Source organism: Tinamus guttatus, unplaced genomic scaffold (assembly GCF_059628265.1).
Source record: "Tinamus guttatus ecotype Peru unplaced genomic scaffold, ASM5962826v1 Tinamus_guttatus_pri_ptg000261l, whole genome shotgun sequence".
NCBI lineage: Eukaryota > Metazoa > Chordata > Aves > Tinamiformes > Tinamidae > Tinamus > Tinamus guttatus.
Genome location: NW_028288795.1, coordinates 911886 through 935822, shown reverse-complemented (window position 1 = coordinate 935822; position 23937 = coordinate 911886). Strand labels below are relative to the sequence as shown.

Genomic DNA, 23937 nt, shown 5'->3' with positions numbered 1-23937 from the left:
CCAGTATGGGACTGTCAGAGGGACCACCACGGTGCGGGTGGCGGAAAATGGATTGAAAGGACCTGGAAAACCAGTGGCGTCAACCTCACCCACACTCTGCTTCTGTTTTGCAAGGGGGTCCCCTCCGGAGAGTCACGGGAGCGGGAGGAGAAGAGGCTGCGGGCGCTGGGCTTTGGGGTGGCAGCAAAGAAGGCTGCGAGGGGTGCGGGTGCCGGTGGCACCAGGGCTCGGTGACAGGGACACGAGAAGAGGCGCTGGGCCGGGGAAGGCTTTGGGGCGCAGAGCAGCTCTCCGCCTGCTTCGTTGCTGTGGCGCAGCCTCCGCGGCGTCGTTCACCGAGCGCTCTTAAGAACGTCAGCCGGGAGCTGTCGGCGTCCTGTAACACGGTGACACGTTTTTTCCTGGCTGGCTGCTGGAGGAACGAGGCAATTCTGGGCGGCGCGGGCGACGTCCTTCGGCTCACAGACCTTCTGGCTCGGGACAGGCTTTCGTGTCTCCCCTCCGCAGCTGCGTTTCTGTCCGGCTCCTCCTCGGCCCGCTCCATGGCTCGTGTTTCTCTGTGCTCTGCCTGCCTGCACGCTCCCGCCGCCCGCGGAAACCCGCTCCCTGCTCGCTCTGTCTGTCTGTCTGTCTCTCGCTGGGCGGTTTCACGCCACGATGGCATCTTGTCTCTGCAGCAAAACCTTCCTCCTCCTCCTCCTCCTCCTCCCGCTGCCGCCTGCGTTCGGGGCTGTCCCCTGCTCGCTCACAGGGCCAGCATGTGCCCACTGCCCTCCCTGCACTGCACCCCCTGCCTCCCTGTGCAGCAGGGAGCTCCTCCCGAGCATCATAACCAAAGTAAAATCCATTAAACTAAAGGTAAAGTATCTTTTTCTTCTTGAAGTAGCTGGGTTTTAACTCTTCAAGTACCAGAGACGGAGATTGTGAAAATTACAGACTCTCGGGGTTGGAGGAAGCTCGTTTTGCCCTTTCTAAATAGCCATGACCTTCCCAGGGCTCCTTAGCATCTCTCCAACTCAGCAATTTCAGGGGGCGACAGGCAGGGGTGGGTGCTGTGCAGGGTGGAGGAGCAGCAGGGATTTCTTACCCTCTGCTCCTTCCTACAAAAGGGTGTTTTTCCCACCCGTTAGCTCTGCTCTCCTTCCCTTCCCCCTTCCTCACAGTGCAAGAGGTGAAAGAAACTTTGTGCAAAGTCTATGGTACCTAAAGGGTTAAAAAACATTGTATTGCTCAAGGTCAGTAAGGGTCATTCTTGTGGCTTGGACAGTCAACTTTAAAGCATGTAAAAGATGCGGCCCAGGTGAGTACTGGCTGGTCTCAAGCGCATTCACAAATACAGTCCACCCTGCTGCTGCGGGCGCACGCGCGCGGGCCCCCCCAAACCCAGAAACGTCCTGGAGCCCGTGGGAGGACGGAAGGGTTCCCAAAGACCGTGGCTGCGTGGTGGCCGTGTCGGTCGTCGGCTCTGCTGTGGTGCGGATATGGCCCCGTTTCGGGCTGCAGGGCCTTCCCCCGGCCGATCCTCACGCCGCGCGTGCGTGTGCCCCGGGCCGCGCAGGGTGGGCTGGATTGTGAAGGAAGCCCCCAGTGCCACGAGCTCCCGGCCGCGGCCCCAGCGTGGGCCGCCAGCACTTGGTGGCTGTGTTTGCATCCAGGTGCTGTAGTCGAGAGGGCCGGGGTGGGACCTGGGCCTTCGGGCTCTCCCTCCCTCGGCAGCCCTCCATTTTGAGCAGAGAAAGAGCAGCCGTTTCCCAAAGGAGGCCTCGCTGCGGGGCCTCTCGGTGGGTCCCCGTGCTGGAGCGCGGAGGGTGAGTGAGGCAGCAGCGTCCCCACGCGCAGCGGCTGCCAGGGCGCCCAGGGCCAGCTGGAGCTCGGGCTCTGCTCACCGGGGCTTTCAGAATGAGGTTCAGGATGGAAAGGGTAGGTCGGGTCAGACCCTCTCCGCAGTGGGTTTCTATAGAGGTGGCTATGGCTGGATCGTTATGCAGGGGAGGGAGCTTTTAGTGCTCCCAGCCCCTGGCGGGGGACAAGCTGGAAGCGAATGGCCTCATGCAGGCCCTGGGAGAGGGTTGAGTCTCCTCCGTGCACCAAAGGCCTTTGAGCTTCTTATGGCATGCGGGAAGGAGCGGGACGCACCGTCCCATTTTGAAGGTGGCGGTGGGAAGGAAACCCCCAGCGGCCACCGGCCGTCCTGCTCCCTTGCGGATCGCCAGTGGGAAGAGATTGGCATTGAAAATTCCCATTCCTGCAAAAGTGCAGATGCTGAGGGGAGCGTAAGGCGCCTGGGGGAGCTGGGAGCAGAGCAGGCTGTGTCTAAAAAGCCAGCCACGTGCAGAAACCCACCAGGAGCTCGGTCTGGCCTCGTAGCTCAGTTTCTCTTGCTCTCTCGTAAGAAAGTCTTATAAGTTAGCAGTTGAAGCGTGGAAGGTAGGTAAACAGACTGGGAATGTTCTGGAAGGCGTCACTTTTTATATCAGTATTGTTTTATTGTTATGATTTTATTTCAGTATTTTTGTTTGAAGTTATTGGCTTGGTTTATCTTTTGTTTTTGAGTTTGTTGCTTTTGGTTTTCTTTGCTTGACATATTTGGTATCATTTGGCGTGGCTAGCCATGGTCAGGGATCGTCACCACTCAGGCTCTGGGATTTCTTAGTGTAAGGTTTTCATTTTGCCATTTTAAGTAAAGCTATGGTTTAGTAACCAAGCTTCAAAAGGAGGAGGACAAAGCCCAGAATGAACTATTGAGCAGTGTAAAGAGCTTCTTCACCCTTACTGCAAAACTCCTTCCACTTAATGGAGGCACATGCAGAACATGTGGCTTTTCCACCACTGTGAACTGGGAAAAGTGTCACTTGATTTAGAGCTGAGCCCAGACTCCTGTTTGTGAGTCAGGGTTGGGATTGAAAGACTTGAAAAGATCATTCCTCAGTAAAGAGCTTTTGGCTGATAAAAAAACAGCTGAGGAACGCGAGAGTTGCTTTGAGGGCTTTGAGGGATGCCCCAGATTCTGGCAGGACCTGCAGACTATCTATAGTAGTTTGACTGTATTAGGTGAGATTGGGTTTGCAGGTTTGCCTTGAAAATTCATCACGGCTAAGCGGGACCGTTTGATTGGATTCGAGGATTGAAAGGTCTGGCCTAAGATGGCCCAAAGTGGCCAATGTTCATAACCACCGGCAGGTCACAGAAGCGGCCAGGCTGTTCCGTCTCCCAAACCCGTGACACCTCTGGGATCAAAGCTGAATTTCTGGCAGTCCTCGCAGTGTCTCGAGGCAGGGACCCCACGGAATCACCCCGTGCAGCTTCAGCAAACACCTACTGGCCGTGCAGCCCTTGCCCACCCTGCAGATCAGCCTGCTGGGGTTGTCCCTGTCTACACTGTTTGAGTAGGGCCAGCTTTTCTGAGGGATCCTGAGGTTTTTGGGAGACACCTCCGTGGGTAGGCAGTGAGTGCAAAGGCAGTCCCACATACTGTGACAGCTGGGAATCCTGCTGGGTCCAGAATCCCTGGAAACCTCCATCCGGAGCCCTAGGCAGACCTTGTCTCCAAACCCTCCTGCCCTGCTCATCGCCTGTTCTAGGCGTTTGCGCTCTGGTTTTTAGCCTCCTGGCAACTAAGAACTTCTATCCGGAGGTCTCTTAAACGACCTATTTAACCTCCTGGCAAAAGATTTGCTTTTCTCGCTTCCTTTTCACAGACCCCTCCAAACCAACAGGAGATGACACAGGTTTGGAAGGGAGCCCCGGCTTTGCGGGCCGGGTTGGTGGCAGGACCGCGTGGCTAGCCCGCTCACCCTTTGCTTTATCACATCTGGGTTTCGAGGCCCCGTTTTGCTTCCGTTGCCTTTTTTTTTGTTTTCCCCTTCCCCCTTTTTTTTTTCTTTTTAAGAAAAAAAAAGAAAGACCACCAACAAAAAGCTCTCTTCTTTTTTAATTTTATCTTCCTGAACCAGATTTTTTGTACGTTTCGTTTTAGATTTTTTCGTTGTCATTTTCTTTTTCTTTCTGTTGTTTTTTTTTTTTTCCTTTTCTCTTTCCCATCTTTTGTTTTCTCCCCCTTCTTCCCTCTCCCCTCCTGAATCTTCCCCCCTCGTAGAACCGTCCGCCCCCCCTCAAGACGTAAAATGCGTCAGCACCAGATCCACCGCCATTCTGGTAAGTTGGCGGCCGCCTCCGGCCGAAAGCCAAAATGGCGTCCTGGCTGGCTACAGCGTCTACTATCGAGCGCTGGACTCGGAGGACTCGGAGCTCAAGGAGGTGAATGATATCCCCCCAACCACCAGTCAGATCCTCCTGGAGTCTCTGGAGAAGTGGACTGAGTATCGCATCACTGTCGTGGCTCATACGGAGGTGGGGCCGGGCCCGGAGAGCTCGCCGGTGGTCGTCCGGACGGATGAAGACGGTAATTGCGCTCTTCCCGGCGGACGCGGGTGTTCCCAGGGAGCGCGGGGCGCTGGCGGGGGGACGTCTGGAGTCCCCGTTGGTGGCGGCGCGAGGGCGAAGCCGGGCCGGTGCCTCAGCCCGGCCGCCCACCAAGAGGCCTCCAGGCTGGGGAGCAGCATCCGCTGCCATCTCCCAAAGCCCCTTGGAGAACTGGGATCCGGGATTTTCCTTCATGGTTTTTGCTTGTTTTTTAAGGGGATGAGGTTTTTGTTTGGAGAGGCTTGGGGCTTTTTGTTTATTCATTTATTTAATCAATTAATGCCAACCCTCTGGGTCTTGGCAGCGCCATTTTTCCTGAAGAGAAATCCCCACTGAGCAAGGAGGTGACAGCGGTTGACATCGCAGGTAGAAAAAGGAATAAAATGACAGAAGGCAAAGGCATCGCTGCCAGAAATTTTCTGAAATACTAGGAGTTCTTCCCACAGCTTCTTAACCCCCTCATTAAGTCCAAGTCCTGATTATTGCTGGGAAGGAAGAGCTTCTTCGTTAAAGTTGCAAGCTGCTTTTAATGGCAAGTGGCTCACGTTGCAGCTTGGAGACTTTTAGCACAAACAAGGATAGAGAGACATGAACTTTCCTGATACCCCTACGGTGATGTTCATGTCATGATGTGTGTGCGCAAAGGGAGGACAGTGCTGAGGCTGAGGTAGGACTTTGCAATCCAAAATTTCAGTCTTTCTTCCTCCATCCCAAAGAAAAAGCCTAAAAATTTGTCCCAGTGTGGGGCTTGTTTCCCTGCCTGTCTGCCCACTTCCAAGTAGATAGAATTCCCTGCTTAGAGAAATTACAGACTGTTTTGCAGATGAGGTGTTCGTGTATTATTATTCTCAAAAATCACCCAAGTCCCTTCCAAGATATCTCTTGTCTCCTGGCTTGTGGTTACGCAGCTGCTGCAACCACCACCCTGCCTGCTGAGCCTGAGAGCCAGGGCAAATCCAAGGGCAAGCCCCCGTCGGCCTCCTACCCACCTTAAAATCCCGCAGGCCAGAGCTTTTCTGGCTCGTGAGAACTGGGCTTTGCCCTCAAAATTTGATGCGGAACTATGGTTTCTTCCAGCCAAGAAAACTGGAAAAAAGGAGCCTGTGGAAGGATGTTTGCACTATGAGATGGACCTGTTTAAGATGGACTTGTTCAAATGCATCCACATCTTTGGGCCACCTAGATTAGGTCACCCAGAATTGTTTCCCTTCTTCACTGAATGAAGGCCAAGAGTGGGTGATGGGGTCACCACTTCGCTTTCCAAGTCCCCCCTCCTTCCAGGGCTGTAGATTCCGTGCGTGTCCGTCCCTCTGCCAGTGAAGCATCCGGCTCCACATGGGAACCCCCGAGTGACTCCTTGCCTTTTCCTGCCTTCCTCGCAGTGCCCAGTGCGCCGCCTCGGAAAGTGGAGGTGGAGGTGCTGAACTCCACGGCCATCCAAGTGTTCTGGCGCTCTCCAGTCCAGAACCGCCAGCATGGCCAGATCCGCGGCTACCAGGTGCACTATGTCCGCATGGAGAACGGAGAGGCCAGGGGGCTGCCCCACATCAAGGACATCATGCTGGCTGACGCCCAGGTGAGGGCTCCGCGGCGGCTCCGCGTCCTCTCCTGGAGCCTTGGAGTGGGTGGGTGCTCCAGCCGCCCGGTTCATCCCGAGCCGCTTATTCCTGGCAAAAGGAGACGAGTGTCTCCTGTGGCAGAGGTACCTGTTATCCTCCTGCAGCTCATTTGCGCTCCCAGGCAATAGCTATTGTGGAAGGGTATGAACTGCTCTCCCAGCACTCAACTAAGCTCCATCCATGTGTCTGGGAGGTCTTTTAAGACAGGCCAAGGCCACAGTGGAATCTACTAATTGCTCCCACTCTACTTCTTCCTTCATGCTGGCCGGTAACTTCTGACCGTGTGTGGCGCTTGCTCAGGGACTCCTTCCTCATGCTGTGTCTCTGTCTTTCCCCTCTTTCCCCTCTTGTATTCTCATGTGCAAAACCTCTCTTGTTCTCTGTCCAGTGGGAAACAGATGACACTGCTGAATACGTAAGTAAAAAAATTTCTCCCATCCTGGTTCTGTGCCTTGCCCTCTCCCACTTCATGTTGTGTTGTGGTATTTTCCTTTTCCTTTATTTTTAATTTTTTTTTGCAGTGCCAGTGTGTCTGTTTTAAAGCCTGTTGTTGGTGTTCCCATGCACTGTCCCACCCTGCTCAGTTTGCTCTGCGACCCTGCGTGATCGTGTCGTTTGTCCACAGGCGGCAACGCTGCAGGGTTCTCCCCTGGGCTCTGGAGGAAAGATGGGTCTGCTGCTCCTCTGCCGGGAAGCAGCCGGAACGTTGAGTTTGGGACCAAGTTGCCTTGAAAACGGGCTTAAAGGCAGGCTGGTCTCCAGCTGCCTCTGCCCTTAGCGTGTGTCTGAAAAGCACAGGTTAAAAAGCAGGAGGTGTTTAGAGCCCCACAACTTCCAACCTATCAGGCCATGTACGAATGGTCCGTATCCTTAGAGGGCCAAGGTTCCTAGGTATTTGTTTGTGTGAAGGATTGGATCACTGTCAGTCCTTTATGTTCTAAGTGGACCTTCAGATCAACCTGGCAGTTTGCTTGACTTTTGCTACTTCTGTTGAAATACTGAGTGGTTTGGGGCATCATACAGCTCCAAATGAGTAGGAGAAAGCCTTTCCTTCCTGGAATAACAGGGTCCCAAGCCAATGCAGTGCTGCACGGAAAGTGTGTGTATCTCCTTGAGAGTGGAGCTGCCCTGCAGGAGGGAAGGGCCTCGGGTTTACAGGTGGGGAAACTGCATCATAGGAAAGGCAAAATCTCTTGCCTGAAATCTTAGCAAAGCTCAGTGGCAAAGGACAGGCCTCCTGGACTTGCAGAAGACAAACCCGTCCCTCTTCCTAAGGGCTTCTACACATATTCATTAAAATCCTGCTGTTTGAAGTTCTGCTGTTCCAACTCCTGCTCTGGTCTGGAGGTAATATTCCCAGGCCCAGTAAACTTCCCTTTGCTGCCCTGAAATTTAGTATTCCTAGGACTAAAGGGGAAGTGGGAATGAGGGAGGAGGAAGGCCATAAAACAAGCACAAGATTCACATCTCCCTCCTTTTCAGGGCCTCGGAGAAAACCCTGCAGCATATGCCCTGTCCTGTGTGATTTAGCACGGGTGTTCCTGTTGCATCGCAGCCCTGTGAAGGGCTGCTCTTTTGGCCCATCTTTTATTTACTGCTCTTGGGAGCCAGGTGTGTTGAGGCTGATAGAGGACGGAGCAAGGAGGGTGCTGAGGATTTAGCAGAGGGTTTTGGCGTGCAAGCACAAAGCAGCGTCCTGCACTTCGCGTTAAAGCGAACCCTTTAATAGCACGAAGGCATTAAAAATATCTGAGGAGGGCAGGGAGGGAAGCAGTGGAGGAAAAGGAGTGTAATCTCCTTGAAACCGCTGAGAACTCCTCGGAGACAGCGCAGGGAAGGGGAGCGCTTTGAAGAGAGCAGCGTTTTGATGGCTGAAGCAGTTTGTGTGGAGACAGGGCGCGTGCTGGAGGTGGATGCGGCAGCGAGCGCGTTGGAGGCAGGCAGAGGAACGCGCTGTTCGCAGAGCCGGAGCCGCAGGCCTCCTGCTGAAAGATCCTTGCTGCCTTCCCCCTGCCACGTGTGCCCAGCTGCCAAGCGCTGCCTCCGGGTTCACGTGTGTTGGATGTTCCTGCATGCTGGTGAAGGGCCGAGGCTCCCGCGAGGAAGAGCGATCTGGCTGGGTGCGTGTCCGGGTACTCACATCGTTTCCCTTTGGCATCTTGCAAACAGGAGATGGTCATTGCTGGGCTGCAGCCTGAGACTTCGTATTCCATCACCGTAGCCGCCTACACCATGAAGGGAGATGGCGCTCGCAGCAAACCTAAAGTGGTCACCACCAAGGGTGCAGGTGAGAGGCTGTTCCTTTGGGAATCCTTTTGGGATTCACCGGTTCCCTAACACCCCGAAGCCAAGAAGCTCCTTCTCTAGACTCAGCTTCTTGCATCCCTTCGTGAAGAGGTTGGACTTGAAGGAAACTGCCCCTGAGAATGAAACTATGTCGAGTAGGATAGAAAACATTTCGTTCCTCCCAGGTAGCGCTCCAGGCAGTGCTGTCCAGAACTATGAAAAAACACACAAAAACACCCAGTAATGCACCAGAAGATGAATTCATTGCTTATAGTCTGAATTCAAGGGCACTACAAGTAAATAGAATGTGTGCCCGATCTGACCTGTACGGTGACACTGGAGGCTCTGTAGCTCTGATGGTTGGTTCCTCGAGGAACAGGAGACCCAGAGGTCTGTTGTGATGCTGTTGACTTGCAAAGAGCTGAAAGGCAGCAGGGAGAGACGGATGGCTCTGCCCGCTCTCCTCCTCCTCCAGCACTGTGTCTGATTGCACCTCTCCTGTGTGCTGAGGACTGGTGATCGCTCTGAAAGAAGAAGACTCCTGGCAGTCCTGACCTTTTCCTGCGTGTGTTTCTGAGACCTGGGCTCTGTCTGCCTGTACCACCCAGATTCATTCCCCTTGACCTATTCTTTGTGGCAAAGTGTCTGTCAGCCTCAGTGCAGGGGACACAGGGCCGTGCTGGGGTGGCAGGGCCTGAGTGGAGCTGTGACAGGGGCAAGAGGGCGTCCTTGCCTCTCTGAGCTGTTCTGCTCAGGTTGGCTCCCCACAAGTCCTGCCGGCTTGGGGGCTCCTCTTCCTCCCTGCCCCAGCTCGCATCTTCGTCCCGTTTTATGTTCTTGGCTTCAGACAAGTGAACGGGATTTCAGTCCCTTCCCTCTTGCTTCTCCTGCCTGCAGTGAGGACACGGCACGTAGGAGAGCAGGGCTGCTGTCCAGGACACCCAAGTCTTGCAGGGGTCAGCGCAGTGCGTTCGGATGCCGGTATCCAGCCTCTTGTCCTCACACTTCGTAGTGTCCATGCACTGAAGTCTTCTTCTTCCCTCAGCCTCTGCTCCTTTCCCCTCCTGCTTTTCCCATGTTTCTTCTCACCATCCTTCTGGTTCTCTCATTTCCTTCTTCCTGAGCCTTTTTACCCTTTCCACTGTTCTCTCGCTCCCTGCATCCCTTGTCACTCTCTCTTGTCATCTGCCCTCATCTCCTCCCATTAGGATTTGCAGTTCAGGTGATCAGTCACAGAGGGATGTTTTCCCCAGTGCCACAGCTATTACCCAAAACTCAATTTCCCCAACTCGAAATAGCTATTAAAAAAAAAAAAAAACACCTTTCAAATGGCTCTGTGACATTCTTATCTTCTTCACAGCGTTGAGTCAATAGACCTTCTGGGGGGAAAGATTTCTTTCTTTATCATTCAGGGCTAGAGGCTGAATTTAAATACTGTAATGCATTGCATTTTCTCCTTTAGTGTCCAAACCAATTGCAAAATAAAACACCCCACCTTTCTTCCCACCTTTCCACCAGACAATATTTGTTGTGCAAATGTACTATTTTCAAGCTCAGCTGATTATAGTAACAGTGGTGATAAAAAGCAAAGCGTAAAGGTAATGGCATTGTTTTTCTCCATAATGTTTTCCTTTAGCGTTTCCTTTGCTCCCACAGTGCAGCTTCCCAGGCCCTGGCTCCTCCGCCTGCTCCTTGCCGCTTGCAAGGGGGCCTGCACCTCCTTTAAACTCCATCTTTTCTCCTTCTGCTGTTCAGCCACGAGAAACAGCAAGGCGGAGAAAGGCAAATGAGATCTCTGGAAGCGGAGCGAGTGCCAGCGATGCGTGAGCTGCTGGAATTAACGCTGGCGCGGGGCTCCGCAGCCGGGGCCGTGTCCCGCGGGGCCGCGCGTGCCGCCCAGCGCGCTGCGGGCTGGCCTGGCAGGGCCAGGCCTCGTTAGGCACCGCGGAACGCACAGGTTGAGCAGGGAGCTAGCTGGAAATGCAGGGAAAGCGCCCTGCTGCGAGCAAGCCCCGAGCCTCGCTCCTCGCACGCGAGCCGGGCTCTGCTTGCGCGCCCGCCGCGCGTCCTTCCCTCTGTGCCCAACTGGCCGACGAGCCGCCTGCCAGATCCGCTTCAGCTGGCGCCCTGCCTGCTGCTCGGGACCCGGGGCTGCCCAGACTTCCCTTTCCATCCTTCATTACTTCGCCCTCAGCAGCTCCGGTCTGTTCCCGTCTTTCTGCGGGAGCTGCGCGTGTCCCGGGCAGGGAGGCGGGCGGCCCCGGCGGGGCTTCCTCCCGCGCTGCCTCTTTGGAAGAGAGGAGCTGCGCTCACCTCGCAGCCTGGAAAAGGAGGGAAAACGACCCCAGAAAGTGGCAGCGGGAGCTCCGGCAGCGCATCCCATTTCCTAAACTTGATAGAGCTCTGCCTGGGTGGAGAACAGCAGTCCTGTTCGCAGGGGGAGAAGCTGAAATACGTAGATGTTAGGTGAAACCTGGCCACCAAATCAGGCCACCTCCTTGTGCCGCTCAGGAATCTCTGCGTCTTCCCCCCATGCGCGTTGGCCCGCGCTTGACTGACAGTGTCTCTCTCCTCTCCCAGTCCCAGGAAAGCCCATCCTGTCTGTGCACCAGACAGCGGAGAACACCCTCCTGGTGAAATGGGAGCCTCCGTTGGATGCGGAAGGCCAGGTGATGGGCTACCGGCTTCAGTTCGGCCGCAAGGACGTCGCCCCCCTGGCTACCTTGGAGTTCACGGCCCTGGAGGATAAGTACACGGCCCCCAGCATCCACAAGGGCGCCACGTATGTGTTCAAGCTGGCCGTGAAAAGCCGGGCCGGCTTTGGGGAGGAAGCTGTGCAGGAACTCACCACCCCCGAAGACATCCCCAAAGGTTACCCCCAGATCCTCGAGGCGAGCAACGTCACTGCCATGTCGGTCCAGTTTGGCTGGCTCCCCCCCGTGCTGGCCGAGAGGAACGGAGCCATCGTCAAATACACCGTGGCCTACCGGGAAGCCGGTTCTCCCGGCAACCCGCTGGAAAAAGACCTGCCCCCCTCCCCAGAGAACTCGTACACCCTCAACGGCCTCAAACCCAACACCGCCTATGATGTTAAAATCCGGGCTCACACCAGTAAAGGCCCCGGGCCGTACAGCCCGACCGTCCAATATCGGACGTTCCAGCTGGATCAAGGTAGGACTTACCGGTTTCTCCTCCCTCTCTCTCCTTGTAACCGGGGCTGGTGCCGGGAGGCAGAGCTGGAGGGGTCACCCAACCTCAGCCAGGCTCGTGAGTAAAGGCAGAGCACTCTGGTTGCACACTCAGTCCCTCAGCTCCTCTCTGCCTTACGCCAGGTAAGTCCCTTTACCACTTTCTTCTAAGTTAAGTCCGGACACCCTTCTTACACTGGCACCTGAAGTGGGGGGCCAGTCGCTGTACAGGTGGGAAGAGCATTTTCTTCAGCTTTTGCAAGCAGCCAAAAGAAAACAAAAATAGCAAAAAGCCTCAAACGTGACCTGGGATGGGTTTCCTCACCTGAGCATGCTCAGAAATCCAGCACCTCGTTCCTGCAGCAACCACGCAGAGCCTCGGCATGTGCCGAGCACGGGCAGGGCGAGGGCAGAGCCGCGCACCCCTCTCACTGCTCCCCGGGGTTAGGCACAGGGACAGGAGCGCTGGGAGATGGACCTTGGCAAAACTCAAGCAAAGTGTGGAGGAGGGAGCAAGCCCTTCCATCCCCGCGGCTGCAGCCAGCCACGACTGGCAGCCCCTTTTGCTGGTGTCTGACGATCTCTTGTTTCTCTTCCTTGCTCTTTCTTCCCTCTGCTGCCTTCTCTTCTCCTTTCTCCCCTTCCTGCTCGCTTTTCTTCCGGCAGTTTTACCCAAAAACTTCAAAGTGAAGATGGTGACAAAGACATCTGTCCTCCTGAGCTGGGAGTTCCCTGAGAATTACAACTCTCCCACCCCATACAAGGCAAGTGGGAGGGAGCAATCAGAACTATCCTTCTTCTCTGTCCCCTTGGAGTCGTCTGTTGGTTTAAATAAGAGATTTTAAGAGCCAGAAATTCTGGCTTCTGTTCCCAAATATGGGCAGTGTGTAATGGTTAATCATTAGACTGAGGAAACGGGCTGAGAATCTGGACTGTTGAGCTGTAGGATCGGCCTTGGTCCTGTTGTGACTTTGCTGCCTCTTCGCCTCGCACAGATCCAGTACAACGGGCTCAACGTCGATGTGGACGGCCGCACCACCAAGAAGCTCATCACCAACCTGAAGCCCCGCACGTTCTACAACTTTGTGCTCATGAGCCGGGGCAACAGCATGGGGGGCTTGCAGCAGAACGTGGCTGCCTGGACCGCGGCCGACATGCTGTCCAAGAAGCCAGAGGTGACCCACAAGCCCGATGCCGATGGCAACGTGGTGGTGATTCTCCCAGACGTGAGGAGCTCCGTGCCTGTCCAGTAGGTTTCTGTTAAATCGCAGTCTCAGAGCACTCGATTCGCGTCGCGGAGGTCAGTGCTGGTGGCTGGAGACCACAGCCCAGATGTAGCACAGGCAGTGGCAGGAGGAGCTCCTGCATTTGCAGCCTTGCCTGACTATGGGAGCTACTTCCCATGGCCAAGAGGAGATGCCATAGAAGCGTGGAGGGGTCAAACAGGGAGACATGCACATGGGACTGCCACTGAATCCAGATTTAGTCCATGAACAGCGTTAAAAACTGTTCTAAATTAACAATTATAACTGGAGTGCTGGGCTGTGCCAGTGGGGCTGTTTGGGCTACCTTGGTCCGCTGTTGTGGTATGTGGTCTCTCCTCCTGTGCCTTTTAGAAAGAGATTCATTTCTCCTGTCTCTTCTGATTATTCTCAACCCTTAGGGCTTACTACATTGTGGTGGTGCCTCTGAGGAAGTCCCGAGGTGGACAGTTCCTGAACCCCTTGGGCAGCCCTGAGGAGATGGACCTGGAAGAGGTGAGTGTGGGTGCGATGGCAGCCAGTGACAGGGACACAGCCAGGAGCTGTAATGGGCACGACAGTGTCCTGGCAGCCGGGGAGGGACGCGACAGAGGGTAGGGCTGGGATATGCTGCACTCCACATTCTGGGTAGCTAAATACCTGTGTGGTTTGGCTCCCCCTCCACCCAACAGCTTTAACATCTCTGAAGGCATCCGAGCTCAGAATGTTCCTTTGCCTCCCCCAGCTCGTTCAGGACATCGCCAGGCTGCGGCGCCGAAGTCTGCGTCACTCCCGGCAGCTGGACTTCCCCAAGCCCTACATCGCTGCCCGCTTCCGCTCCCTGCCCTCCCACTTCATCCTGGGGGACATGAAGCACTATGACAACTTCGAGAACAGAGCCCTGGAGCCGGGGCAGAAATATGTCATCTTCATCCTGGCCGTGCTCCAGGAGCCCGAGGCTGTAAGTGCTGCCTGCTTCGCCTCGTCTCCTTCAGATGCTGGTGACCCTGCTGGACCCATTATCAACCAGGGACAGCAGCTCCGGGGCAGCTTCCTTGCAAGCTGGCCAGCAGCTCTGGTGCCCTCGTGGCATTTTCCGTAACTCTCTCCCACCAGACACCAGAGCTTGAGGGCATTTTTTTTATTATTATTATCCCTATTTTTTTTTCTCCTCCAAAGGCTCCTCCAATCCAGCTGTGGAGCTTTTGTGTGCAGCAAACCGTAAACATGAGCTTCATGTGAATATGATCTTTCAGTGTGCTGTCTGTCTTGGATGTTTGGAGAAAGAAAATACCTGTCACACAGGCACTCATGGACAGGAGTCTATATTCTATAGGTTTCTGTTATGTTTTTCTGTATTCTCTAGGTTTCTGTTATGTTTTCTATATAGGCCCCTATTATAATTTTGTCTGTGCAGCAGAGAGTGCTCTGTAGCAACTTCTCTTCTGCAATACTGTGTGTTTGCCCCCTGTATTTCGTCTCCATTCCCTCTCTGAACTCTGCTCCGCAACCTTTTGTGTCTTCCAGACTTTTGCTGCTAGCCCTTTCTCCGACCCCATCCAGCTGGACAACCCGGATCCACAGCCAATCATCGACGGAGAGGAAGGGCTGATCTGGGTCATCGGGCCCGTCCTGGCTGTGGTGTTCATCATCTGCATTGTCATCGCCATCCTGCTCTACAAAAAGTAAGAGATGCTTCTTGCCCGGATCTGTAACCATTCCGAATGTCTCTACCCCTAGACCCTCAAGGGAATTTCCTGCTTGGTCCTGACGTAGTCAGCTGGAAGGCAAAACCTTCCGCCAGAACCAGAACTGCAGTTCTGGAAGAGACTGGCTAGCACAGGAGAGATCATTAGTGCGTTTTAGAGACCTCCATCTGCTTCCGAATCTGCCCTATGGCACTTCAGTAAAGCTGTGCCTGTCTAAAGACAGTCTGCTGGGGCATGTGTGAACTGAGTTTGCCTGGTCTCTTGGCTGTCTCCTCCAGAAGAGCTGTCCACAGCCTCAGGCTCCTTCCCATGCCCTGTGTGTGCGCTGTGAGGGCGATGCCAGGGATCAGCAGAAACCTTCATTGCTCTCAAGTTGGACTTCACCTGGAGTTGGAGGACAAGAGCAGCAGCAATAGGGGTGTCATGCGAGTCTGCAGGAAAGAGGAGGAAAGCACCCCTGGAAAGCACCCGCTTTCCTTTGCTTTCTGAGCAGTTCGTGGTGATGGTTGGGATGAGGACCCCTTGAGCACGCAAACCCCAGGAGAGGGGGCAAGGTGGCAACTGTGGCCACTGCGGGGTGTCCTTAGCTGGGAAAGGTAGTACCTGCTACGGAGGAGGCACACTTCACTCTGCTCTGTCTTTCATCTGCACAGATATATTTGCTTATACCCACGGGAGTGTCTTTGGTGTCCCAGCGTGTGTGAATCGCTGCACACAGGAGTTCTGGGGAGCAGGGACTCGAGTTCCTTGTTGCAGTTCATTAGCACCAGACTAGCTGGGGAGTCTTTGCTGCTCCCAAGTTCCACCTGTGGTAGCAGAGTTAGAGCTGAGCAAATGCTTACCCCTTCCTTTACAACTCCTTTCTAACCTGAACATTTGTCTTGTCTTCTCTCCACTTACTGCTTTCCTGGACAGCAAGCCAGACAGGTAAGACACCGGATTTGCCATTTCCTTAGGTCCTTTCTTGCTGGGCTGGCTGAGCAGTAGTCCTGCTTCACTGTCTGGTGATGGGGCTTTGCTGGTGCCGTTCCTGCTGCTAGCTCTGTCCTAAAGGACACCCTGCACTGGACTAGCACAAGAGCATGTTTGAGTCAGGGCAGCAAAAGCAAAGAAAGCCCAGGCTTCTCCTGCTTGCCCATCCCTAATTGCAATGGCCCTTTTTCAAGCTGAGCAGCAGTGGCAGTAAACGGCTCATAAAATGTTGGGTTAATGGAGCAGAGAAACACCCGTTCGTGTTGCAGTCAGAGGCAGGAGAGGGTTTTCTCCATGTCTGATTGCTCCATCCAGACTGTCCCTGAGCCCCTGGCATCCTGGAAGCAGAACCACACCAGCTGAGCCATCCTCACCCCATTGCAAAAGCCGTTCTTGCCCCATCAGCCAGGGACTTCCAGCAGAGCTGGTTTATGGCTGTGAAACGAGAATAATTTCAGACCGTTTCCAAGGCTGAGAGAGCTTTCACTGGAGGTAACTGATGGGTTTGGCCAGTGAACAATTAACAGCAGTTTCCAAACTGCGGCAAAAATAAACTACTTCCGACAACAAAGTGGTGTGATTTCAAAACCCTGCCCCATGCAGTGCTGGCAGGGCTCGTGCCTCTTCCTCCGGCTATTAATGACAGTAAAGGCCAGTGAAAAATGCGCTGAATAAATGTCCCCTCTACCTAAGCAATTGCTGTTACAGCTGTGAGTGTGTTATTGGGGGCATCTGTGCCACCCAGAGAAGGCCAGGATCTCTAGAACCATCTTGCCAGGTGGACTAGCACAACCCATGGGAGCCCCATGGTGTGGGTGCATGTTCTCTGCCTGCTGGAGAAGTTCCCCTTCCATCAACTTGTCACTGTTCCCTGCTGCAGGTTATCTGCTCCCCAGATCAGCACTGGGCTTCACTTCCACAATCTTTTTAAGTCGAATGAACCAGATCAACAAAGACTTTTGAACTGCTTCAGCTACGTAACCCATTTTGAACAAGTGTGCTAGGAAGCACTTCCATGTGCAGCTCAGCTGCCAGGTTGAGAGGGCTTCACTTCCTGGCAGGGAGGTGGGACAGATCTCAGCAGGCACAGCTGTGGTGGGGGCGAGTGCATCCACCCTGCTTCTGACCCCAGATTTTTAGGGTTCTGCAGATGAAAACAACACTGAAAACCACCACTCTGCCTCCTGTGCCTGCAATGAGGCACTGAGAGCTCCTACCCAAGCCAAGAGAGAAATATCAGTACTTGATGTCCAAGGACACGGCCAGGAGATTCTGTACTTTTCCAAATGATTGTGTTGGCTCTGGTTCTTCCAGGCTGTAAATGGCTTGGCCGGAATCGGAGCGTCTCTGCTCGCATTGCTCTGCAGAGCTGGGTGGGTTGCGCAGGGAGGCCCAGGTGTGAGTGCCCAGCTCTGCTGCTGCTCGCTGCTTGCCCCAGCCTCAGCTGGGGGATCTTCCAGAGCTGTCTGAAAGCTGCCCAGGGGCTGCTGGGCCCTTGTAAACCCGTCAAATACTTCACTGTTAAACCTTCCAAACGTCGTCCCTTTTCTGACATGTTTTATGTAACTAAAACCCTTGATCAGGACATGGCTGCATGTGGCCCTGATTTCTCTGCGAGCTGCGCTCAGGTCTGAACAGGACCTGCGTGGCTGAAAAGACTCAAAGACCCATTAGCTAAGGGGTTTTGTCTTGTTGGTTTTTCTGTTTTTCTTTTTTTTTTTCCTTAAAAGCAAACGGAAAGATTCCGAGCCGCGGACCAAGTGCCTGCTGAACAACGCGGAGATCACCCCCCACCACCCCAAGGACCCCGTGGAAATGCGGCGCATCAACTTCCAGACCCCAGGTAACCGGCTGCACACCGGCCTCTCTCCCGGGAAGGCAGCACTGGAGCAACTGCCCTTTCCTCAGCCTCCTCCTGCCCTCGAGAGGCAGTGCCAACCCCCGTGTGGCCGAGGAGTCTCTGGCCTTATCCGAGCCTTGTCCGGGCTGTGCCGAGAGAAGCCTTTGCTGGGAAACCACAAGGGCCTCGTGCAGGCTCTGCAACAACTGCCAGGCAGGAAGAAGGGCTTTTTTTCTGGCGACTCGGCTAAATCGGTGCATTCTGGGCTGAGCACACAGCTGCAAGCGCCAGCGCCGCGCGGAGCTTGCCGGAGCGGCGCTGCGGCCTCGCCGAGGCCAAGCGGGGCAGCCTGCCCGTCCCCCGCGGCTCCGAGCGCGTCCGCAATGTCCCCAGGTGCTCCCTGCCACCGGACCCTGCCGTGCAGGGAGCAGGAGGGCAGGCGGCAGCGCTCCGTGCACGTGGGGCCGCGTCTCTCCGCGTAGCGTCCGTGCCGGCACCGCCGAGCCAGCGGGAAGCTGCTCGTAGCTCCCCGGCGGAGAGGCACCACGTCCCCTCCTCCCCGTGCTGCTGTGTCCCCATGCACATGCCTGTCCCGCCGCCTGCATGGCACCGCTGCGAGCCACCACAACACTGTCACTTGGCGAGGCCGCCGCGCTGGGACACGGCCCTGCTTCCCAGTTCCTGGTGCTTGAGGAGTTGGAAGGGGATGTATTGCGCTTCTGGGGGGCTGGCTGTTGTTTTCAGTTTGTTTGTATTTTTTTGCTGTTTTGTGCTTGTTAGTAATGTTCCTGCAGCTCTTTCCCCCTCCCTTCCCAGTCCTGTCCTTAGCGTTGTCTGAGTTTTCCTAGGGCAAAGCTGTGAGCTGCTAGGGGCAGGGATGGCCGGGGAAGCACAGAGGCAGCACCGCATCCAGGTGTTTGTGTAAAAAGAGCTCAGGACAAGCCCTTCCTTCGAGCTTTGCTTGAGGGAGCCACCAGTGACGCTGTCCCCGTCAGGCCACGCTGCTTTGGGCACGCCGTATCCCAGCTCTTGCTCCACGGCGCTTGCAAAAGGCCAAGCAAAGGTCTGCAGATTCCCAAAGGCTCCGGGTTGTCCCATCTAGCTTGAAGAAGATCCCACCAACATTTCCTTGAAATGTCCAGCCAGAGGGAGCTTCCGCTGTTGGTTTATTCTGTGCTGGAGCTGGGAAAGCAGGAAAGGGCTGTAACGGATCCGGGAGAGTCACCTGCCTCCCGCAGCATCGGGCTATCTGGGATGAAGATGGGAATAGCTGGAAAAACAGGGCTTGAAGGCCAGTGGTAGCCATGGATAGGAGGTGGTGCGCTTGGTGGAACATTGATAGCTGCTGTCCAACCATTTACATTAAATATATGGGGGCTTCAGAGGAGCCTCCGGTCCGAGGGGCAGCGGGGAGGGAGGACGTGTGAGGGGGAGAGGAGAGGGGATGCGAGCAGCCCCGTCTCTGCCTAATCAGCACAAAGAATAACTTTCTTTTCCTCTTTAGATTTATGTTGCTTTTGTTTTTTTAATTAGCATGAAATTTGAGAAAAAGTGTATATTTTATTTATTTATTTTTTACTGTTTTCTGCAGATTCTGGTCTGAGCAGCCCTCTCAGTGACCCTGAGTTTGACTTTGAAAGTTAGTTCCTGTGTGTTTTTGTTCCTGTTGGTTTCATTTCTGCCCTACCCCCCGTTATTATTTCCTTTTTCTCTTTTGTCATTTTTCCTTTCCAGTTCTGTTTCGTTCCTGTTGTTTTCGTTGTGTTCTCTCCTTTTTGTTCCTTCTCCTTTCCTTTGGGCTGTTTCTTTGCCGCTCTCTCCGTGTTCCTGCGCTGTTTGCCCGTCTCATCCCTTTTCCTGCCATCTGTCTGTCCGTCCTGCGCTTCCAGTTTTACAGTCAGAGCCCGGGGCCCTTTGCAAGGCGAGAGCAGGAGCGCGAGGACAGAGCCCGCTCATGCCGGGAGCCGCAGCCTCTCCTTCCAGGGAGGAAAACCCGGGGTTTGAGGTTCCTCTTCACCCCTCTGCCGAGGCCGTTTCCTTCCCTGAGCTCGGCTCCGTGTCCTGGTGCTTCCTTACGGGTGCCAAGCGAGCGGCAGCGCACGGGCATCGGGCGCATCCTGCAGTTTTGTGCTCCATAACGTGGGGAGAGCGAAACGCCGGCTGCACATGGTGCTTCCCAGGGCTCTCTTCCGAGAGAAAGACCAGGGAAGGGTCCGTTTCCGTGCGCGCAGGGGCCCGTCCCTGGCTCCGGAGCGGCCACCGGGACCGCGCGGAGCAGGTGCCGGGGGGAGGTTCTGGCGACTTGGCCGGCGCACAGAGACCGGCTCTTTGGTGTTGAGATTAGAGAGGCTGGAGTGATTGAACCCTTGGATGAGAGCAGCTCGGGAAGACTTCATCCCCGTTAGGAGGCAAGATCCCGGCTTTGCCGGGTGCTTTTTGGGTTGGATTTTTCCTTTTTAAATCGGGCAGGGAAGTAGATGGGAGTTTTTAGCTGCCAAGCAGGAAGAATCCCATGCACGCTGCTCATGCACAGGGATCTGAGGGCCGGGGCAGTTTTCTGGAGGTTTTCATCCAAGTGCTGGATTTTCACATTGATTCAAGTGGCCAACAAGCCGTTCAGACCCGCAGTCAGCAGCTCTAAAAAGAGCAAATGAGCTAAAGCAAAGGCAAGGGAAGGCGCTGCAAAGCCCTGCGCCCGGCTCCGACGCTCTGGGCCTAAAGAGCAGCCCCCGTTTGGTCTAGAAAAGCGGTTTTCGCTGCGGAGGTTCCTGCCTGGTTTTGCTCTAAGGGACCCCAGCGGTGGCTCCACGGAGGAGGTTTCCATCCTCGATGGCCGCGACGAGGCCGGTCCCCACGTGGGTGTTGGTGGTGGTCCCTGGAAAGAGGCAGATGTTTCTGGTCGCAGCGGATTTTTCTGGGGGCTTTTGCCAAGGAAACTGTCCTGCCTCCAAGGGGAACGTGACCCTTCGCTCCCGCTCGGCCCCGGGGCTCTTTCCCACGCAGCCCCACGTGCTCGGACACGTGCGGCTCTGCAAGGCGCTGGCCGAGGAGCAGCTGGCTTCCAGCCTGGTTTCTTCCTCTTCCTTGTTGTTCCTGGGCTTCTGGGTGTATTTTTTATTTGCTTTTGATCTTTTTCAACCTCCATGACCGTTCTTTGGGCTCCCATTTGCCCAGCAAACACTCTCCAGCTTTCTGCAGCGGGCAGGCGGCCGGGCTGCCGCGCGGCCCCGGCGGGAAGCGAGCGGCGCGGGGATGACTTGCACAAAGCTGCAGACACCCTCCTGCCTGCGCAGGGCTCCGCTCTGCTCTCGTGCTGCCCAGGTAGGTTTCAGGCCCTCTGCAGCCCTTGCTTTCAAAGGCAGAAGGACAGACGCTGCACTGAGCATCTACCGGATAAACCCGTGGTGGCATCTCGGGCAGCTTGGCTCTACCCTTCCCATGTGGGACCAGCTCCTGTATCCAGGAGCATCCTGGATCGCCGTGGGATGGACCCCTCCAGCCTAGGGTGGGTGTGCAGCTGGAAGAAACCCTTCTCCAGGTGAAACGGGTTATGGAATTGCCAGGGATGCCCTGGAAACGTCACCTCCGTGAGCCCTGACGCTTCCTGCCCTGATCCCCCTGGACTAGAACGGAGCCAGTGCAGCCTCCAGAATTCCCCTGGGGATGTTGCTGTGGGTTGCTTTGGTCTGCTCCTCCCCTCTGCTCTCCCATTTTCAGCCAAGCTTCCTTGTGCCGAAAATGGCTAGTTAGTTAGTTTGGGAAGGCCCAGGGCCCCGCTCCGCAGCGCTCGCCTGGGCCCGGGGGAGGCAGCACCTCTCCAGGACTCGCTGTAAAACTGCAGATGTCATGCTTGCTTTGCCATCTGTGTGCTGAGTTTTCAGAGTATCTGACCATGCTCCTGCCACCGCCGCTGCTTTGTCACGTACCAACCCCCACGGGGCTCGAAATTCTCCCTTGCTTCCATCTCTCCTCCACGCCTGTCCTCCTCATCCGGGGCACTGCCAGGGCTTCTCGGCATGCTGCTGTCCGGGCCCCTCCAGCACACAGCATGGAGAAGCCTTTGGGAAAACACGTTCCAATGCAGATGAGCAAAGCATGGAGAGCTTTTCCACCTTGGTTTGTTGGGTAGCTGCTTGAGAAGGCAGGAAGGGAGGGCTCCCTGCCCTTCCCAGAGCTGCACCTCCGAGGCAGGATCACGGTGTTTTGGCCGCAGAAGCCAAGCAGCAGCTCAGCCCCTGCTGCTCAGCGCGTGGCTGCGGTGCCAGCGCGTCCGGAGGGGACGGAGCGCGTCCCGTGGCCGCTCCTGCTCCCCTGGGTGCCAGCGCGTCCGGAGGGGACGGAGCGCGTCCCGCGGCCGCTCCTGCTCCCCTGGGTGCCAGCGCGTCCGGAGGGGACGGAGCGCGTCCCGCGGCCGCTCCTGCGCCCCTGGGTGCCAGCGTGTCCGGAGGGGACGGAGCGCGTCCCGCGGCCGCTCCTGTGCCCCTGGGTGCCAGCGCAGCCCCCGCTGGCGAGGCTGTCACGGGTGCAGCAGGGCCACGGGGGCCATGTCCCCACATTGGGAAGGGGCAGGAGGAGCTTTGGCCTCTCCAGCAGCGACGCCGGTGAGCGGCCGCGGCCGAGGTGCCGCAGAGCCCGTCCCCGAGCCGCTGGCGGGACCGGCAGCACCGGGCTCTGCTGCAGAGGGGACATCTGCGGCTGGACGCAGGGCTGGGACTTGGCACCGGCACTTCCAGGCCAGGGCGGCCACAGGCTCCGTGAGCTCTCCAAGGAGCTCCCAGAGCAGCGTTGGGCACAGGACACCTCGAAAAGCCTCCCCTGCTTCCCCGCATCTGCATTCCCGCCTCTTGCCCCCCATCACCATGGATGGCTGGATCCCTGCCCCTTCCCGGCTCCTCCGCTGGAATCGGGGGTGACGACCATGGGGGTGCGGGGACGTTTGCTGCGTAGGTTCCTCTGGCAGCGTTTGCTCATTTTCAGCCCACTCTCGGAATCGCTAACACGCATCTGCTCTTCGGATTTTCCTTTTTTGATTTCTTCTCATTTCCACATTGAGAATGGGGCCATCATGGGAACACGCTCATTTTACCGTTATTTTTATTTCCTTGATTATTTTTTTTTTTACTTCCAAGGACACAATTTCGAGCCCTGAATTCTTCTCTTCTAACCTCCCTACTTTCATTGCAGATCTTACATTGTAATTTTTTCTTTCCTTATTTCTTCTTTCTTATAAAATATGCAACAGTTGTGCATTTTTCATAGTTATTATTAAATGAGATTCCCTCCCTGCTGTCTTGTCTTTTAGGTATGCTCAGCCACCCGCCAATCCCTGTTTCCGAGCTGGCTGAACACACCGAGCATCTCAAAGCCAACGATAACCTGAAATTATCCCAAGAATACGAGGTAGGAGCAAGAGCGGGTGCTGTGCATGGGGGTGCCAAGGCAGGGAGCTGGGGAATTGCAACAAGGATCATGCAGACAAATAAAGCTATGTGTAAGGATCGGGTCAGCTGCAATCAAAAAACTATTCATGCTTTTAGAATTAAGCACCTGCTCGGTGCGGGGCTGGATTTGGTTCCAGATAATGAACAGGAAAGAGGCTTAGCCCATGTTTTTTCCTGGCAAAAGCCTGGGCCTCTCTCTGCAATGGGGTCTAAGCTGTCGGCGTGAGGCCGGACTGATTTTTCTCCCGGTTTCGGAGCAGTGGGATGGGATGGGATGGGGTTGCCGTGTCCTCTCCCAGGACTAACCGTGGCCGCATGGCCCCAGCGCTGCCAGCAGCGGTGCGTCCCTACGAGCTGCTTTCATTGCGCATGGAGCACACGCCGGGGCCTCTCCTTTGTTGCTGCTGTTCAGAGACGTAAAACGCCCTGATATTTTTAGTCTAATAACCAGCCTGGGCGGCCGCGCTGTGTTTGCAGGCAGCGCCGCGGCCCTCGCGCGGGAAGGGGCCGCAGCGGCGCTCGCCGCCCTGCTTGGCTGCTCTGCCCGCGCTGCAGAGGCTCCTCTGCATCGCGCCGTGTCCCCGGTGCCCTGGCCCAGCTCCAGCGCTGCCTCCTCCAGCGGGAGAGCCAGAGCTAAACAAACAGCGCTAATGAAACGAAGGCAGGGCGAGATGAGAGCGATGCAGAGCAAACAGACACATTACGGCAGGATAAATACCTATTAGTCAGAAACGCTCCGCTGCCAGAGTGCAAGAGGGCGCGGGGGCCCTGCGGGTCCGGAGCCGACTCGGGAGCGCCGGGAGGACCGGGAAGACCCGGAGCCGTCCCGGAGCCGTCCCGGAGCAGGACCAGAGCTCCGGGCGGGCTGCCCGGCTCCGCACGGCCCCGCGCAGCCTCCGGGCGCCGAGGCCCCTAGGGGTCTGCGGAATGAGGAGGGAATTAAGCCCTTGTTTCATTTAATTCTCTGGTTGCGGATTTAGAGGTAAACGTAATTAACCTAATTTCCATATCTGGGACAGCTGGACGTGGGGGAAAAAAAATAAAAAGGCACCAAACCAGGCATAAATCACCAGGACAGGCAGAGAGGATTTTTCTCTCCAGCACATTTCCTAGTTTACTCCTCTAGTCTGGTTTATTTATGCCCTGTTAATCGCCATTGGGTTTAACCACGCACGGATTCGGTCCCTCCATCAAGCGCGTCCTGCCATGGGGGCGGCTC

General features: G+C 55.7%; 2 protein-coding genes across 3 annotated transcripts in view; one reads left to right on the top strand and one right to left on the bottom strand.

Moving 5' to 3' along the window:
* The window catches only part of PTPRS (protein tyrosine phosphatase receptor type S), a 98497-nt gene that overhangs the window by 65589 nt on the left and 8971 nt on the right, over positions 1-23937 (top strand). The window contains exons 11-23 of the mRNA XM_088527118.1: positions 4097-4402; positions 5805-5998; positions 6430-6456; positions 8211-8328; positions 10908-11498; positions 12182-12279; positions 12511-12764; positions 13179-13272; positions 13502-13717; positions 14284-14441; positions 17168-17280; positions 18869-18916; positions 22580-22677. Of these exons, the coding sequence (XP_088383244.1) occupies positions 4097-4402; positions 5805-5998; positions 6430-6456; positions 8211-8328; positions 10908-11498; positions 12182-12279; positions 12511-12764; positions 13179-13272; positions 13502-13717; positions 14284-14441; positions 17168-17280; positions 18869-18916; positions 22580-22677 (2315 nt within the window). The remainder of the gene's footprint in view (positions 1-4096; positions 4403-5804; positions 5999-6429; positions 6457-8210; positions 8329-10907; positions 11499-12181; positions 12280-12510; positions 12765-13178; positions 13273-13501; positions 13718-14283; positions 14442-17167; positions 17281-18868; positions 18917-22579; positions 22678-23937) is intronic.
* The window catches only part of FAM32A (family with sequence similarity 32 member A), a 238875-nt gene that overhangs the window by 212734 nt on the left and 2204 nt on the right, over positions 1-23937 (bottom strand). The gene's annotated exons all lie outside the window — the stretch shown is intronic.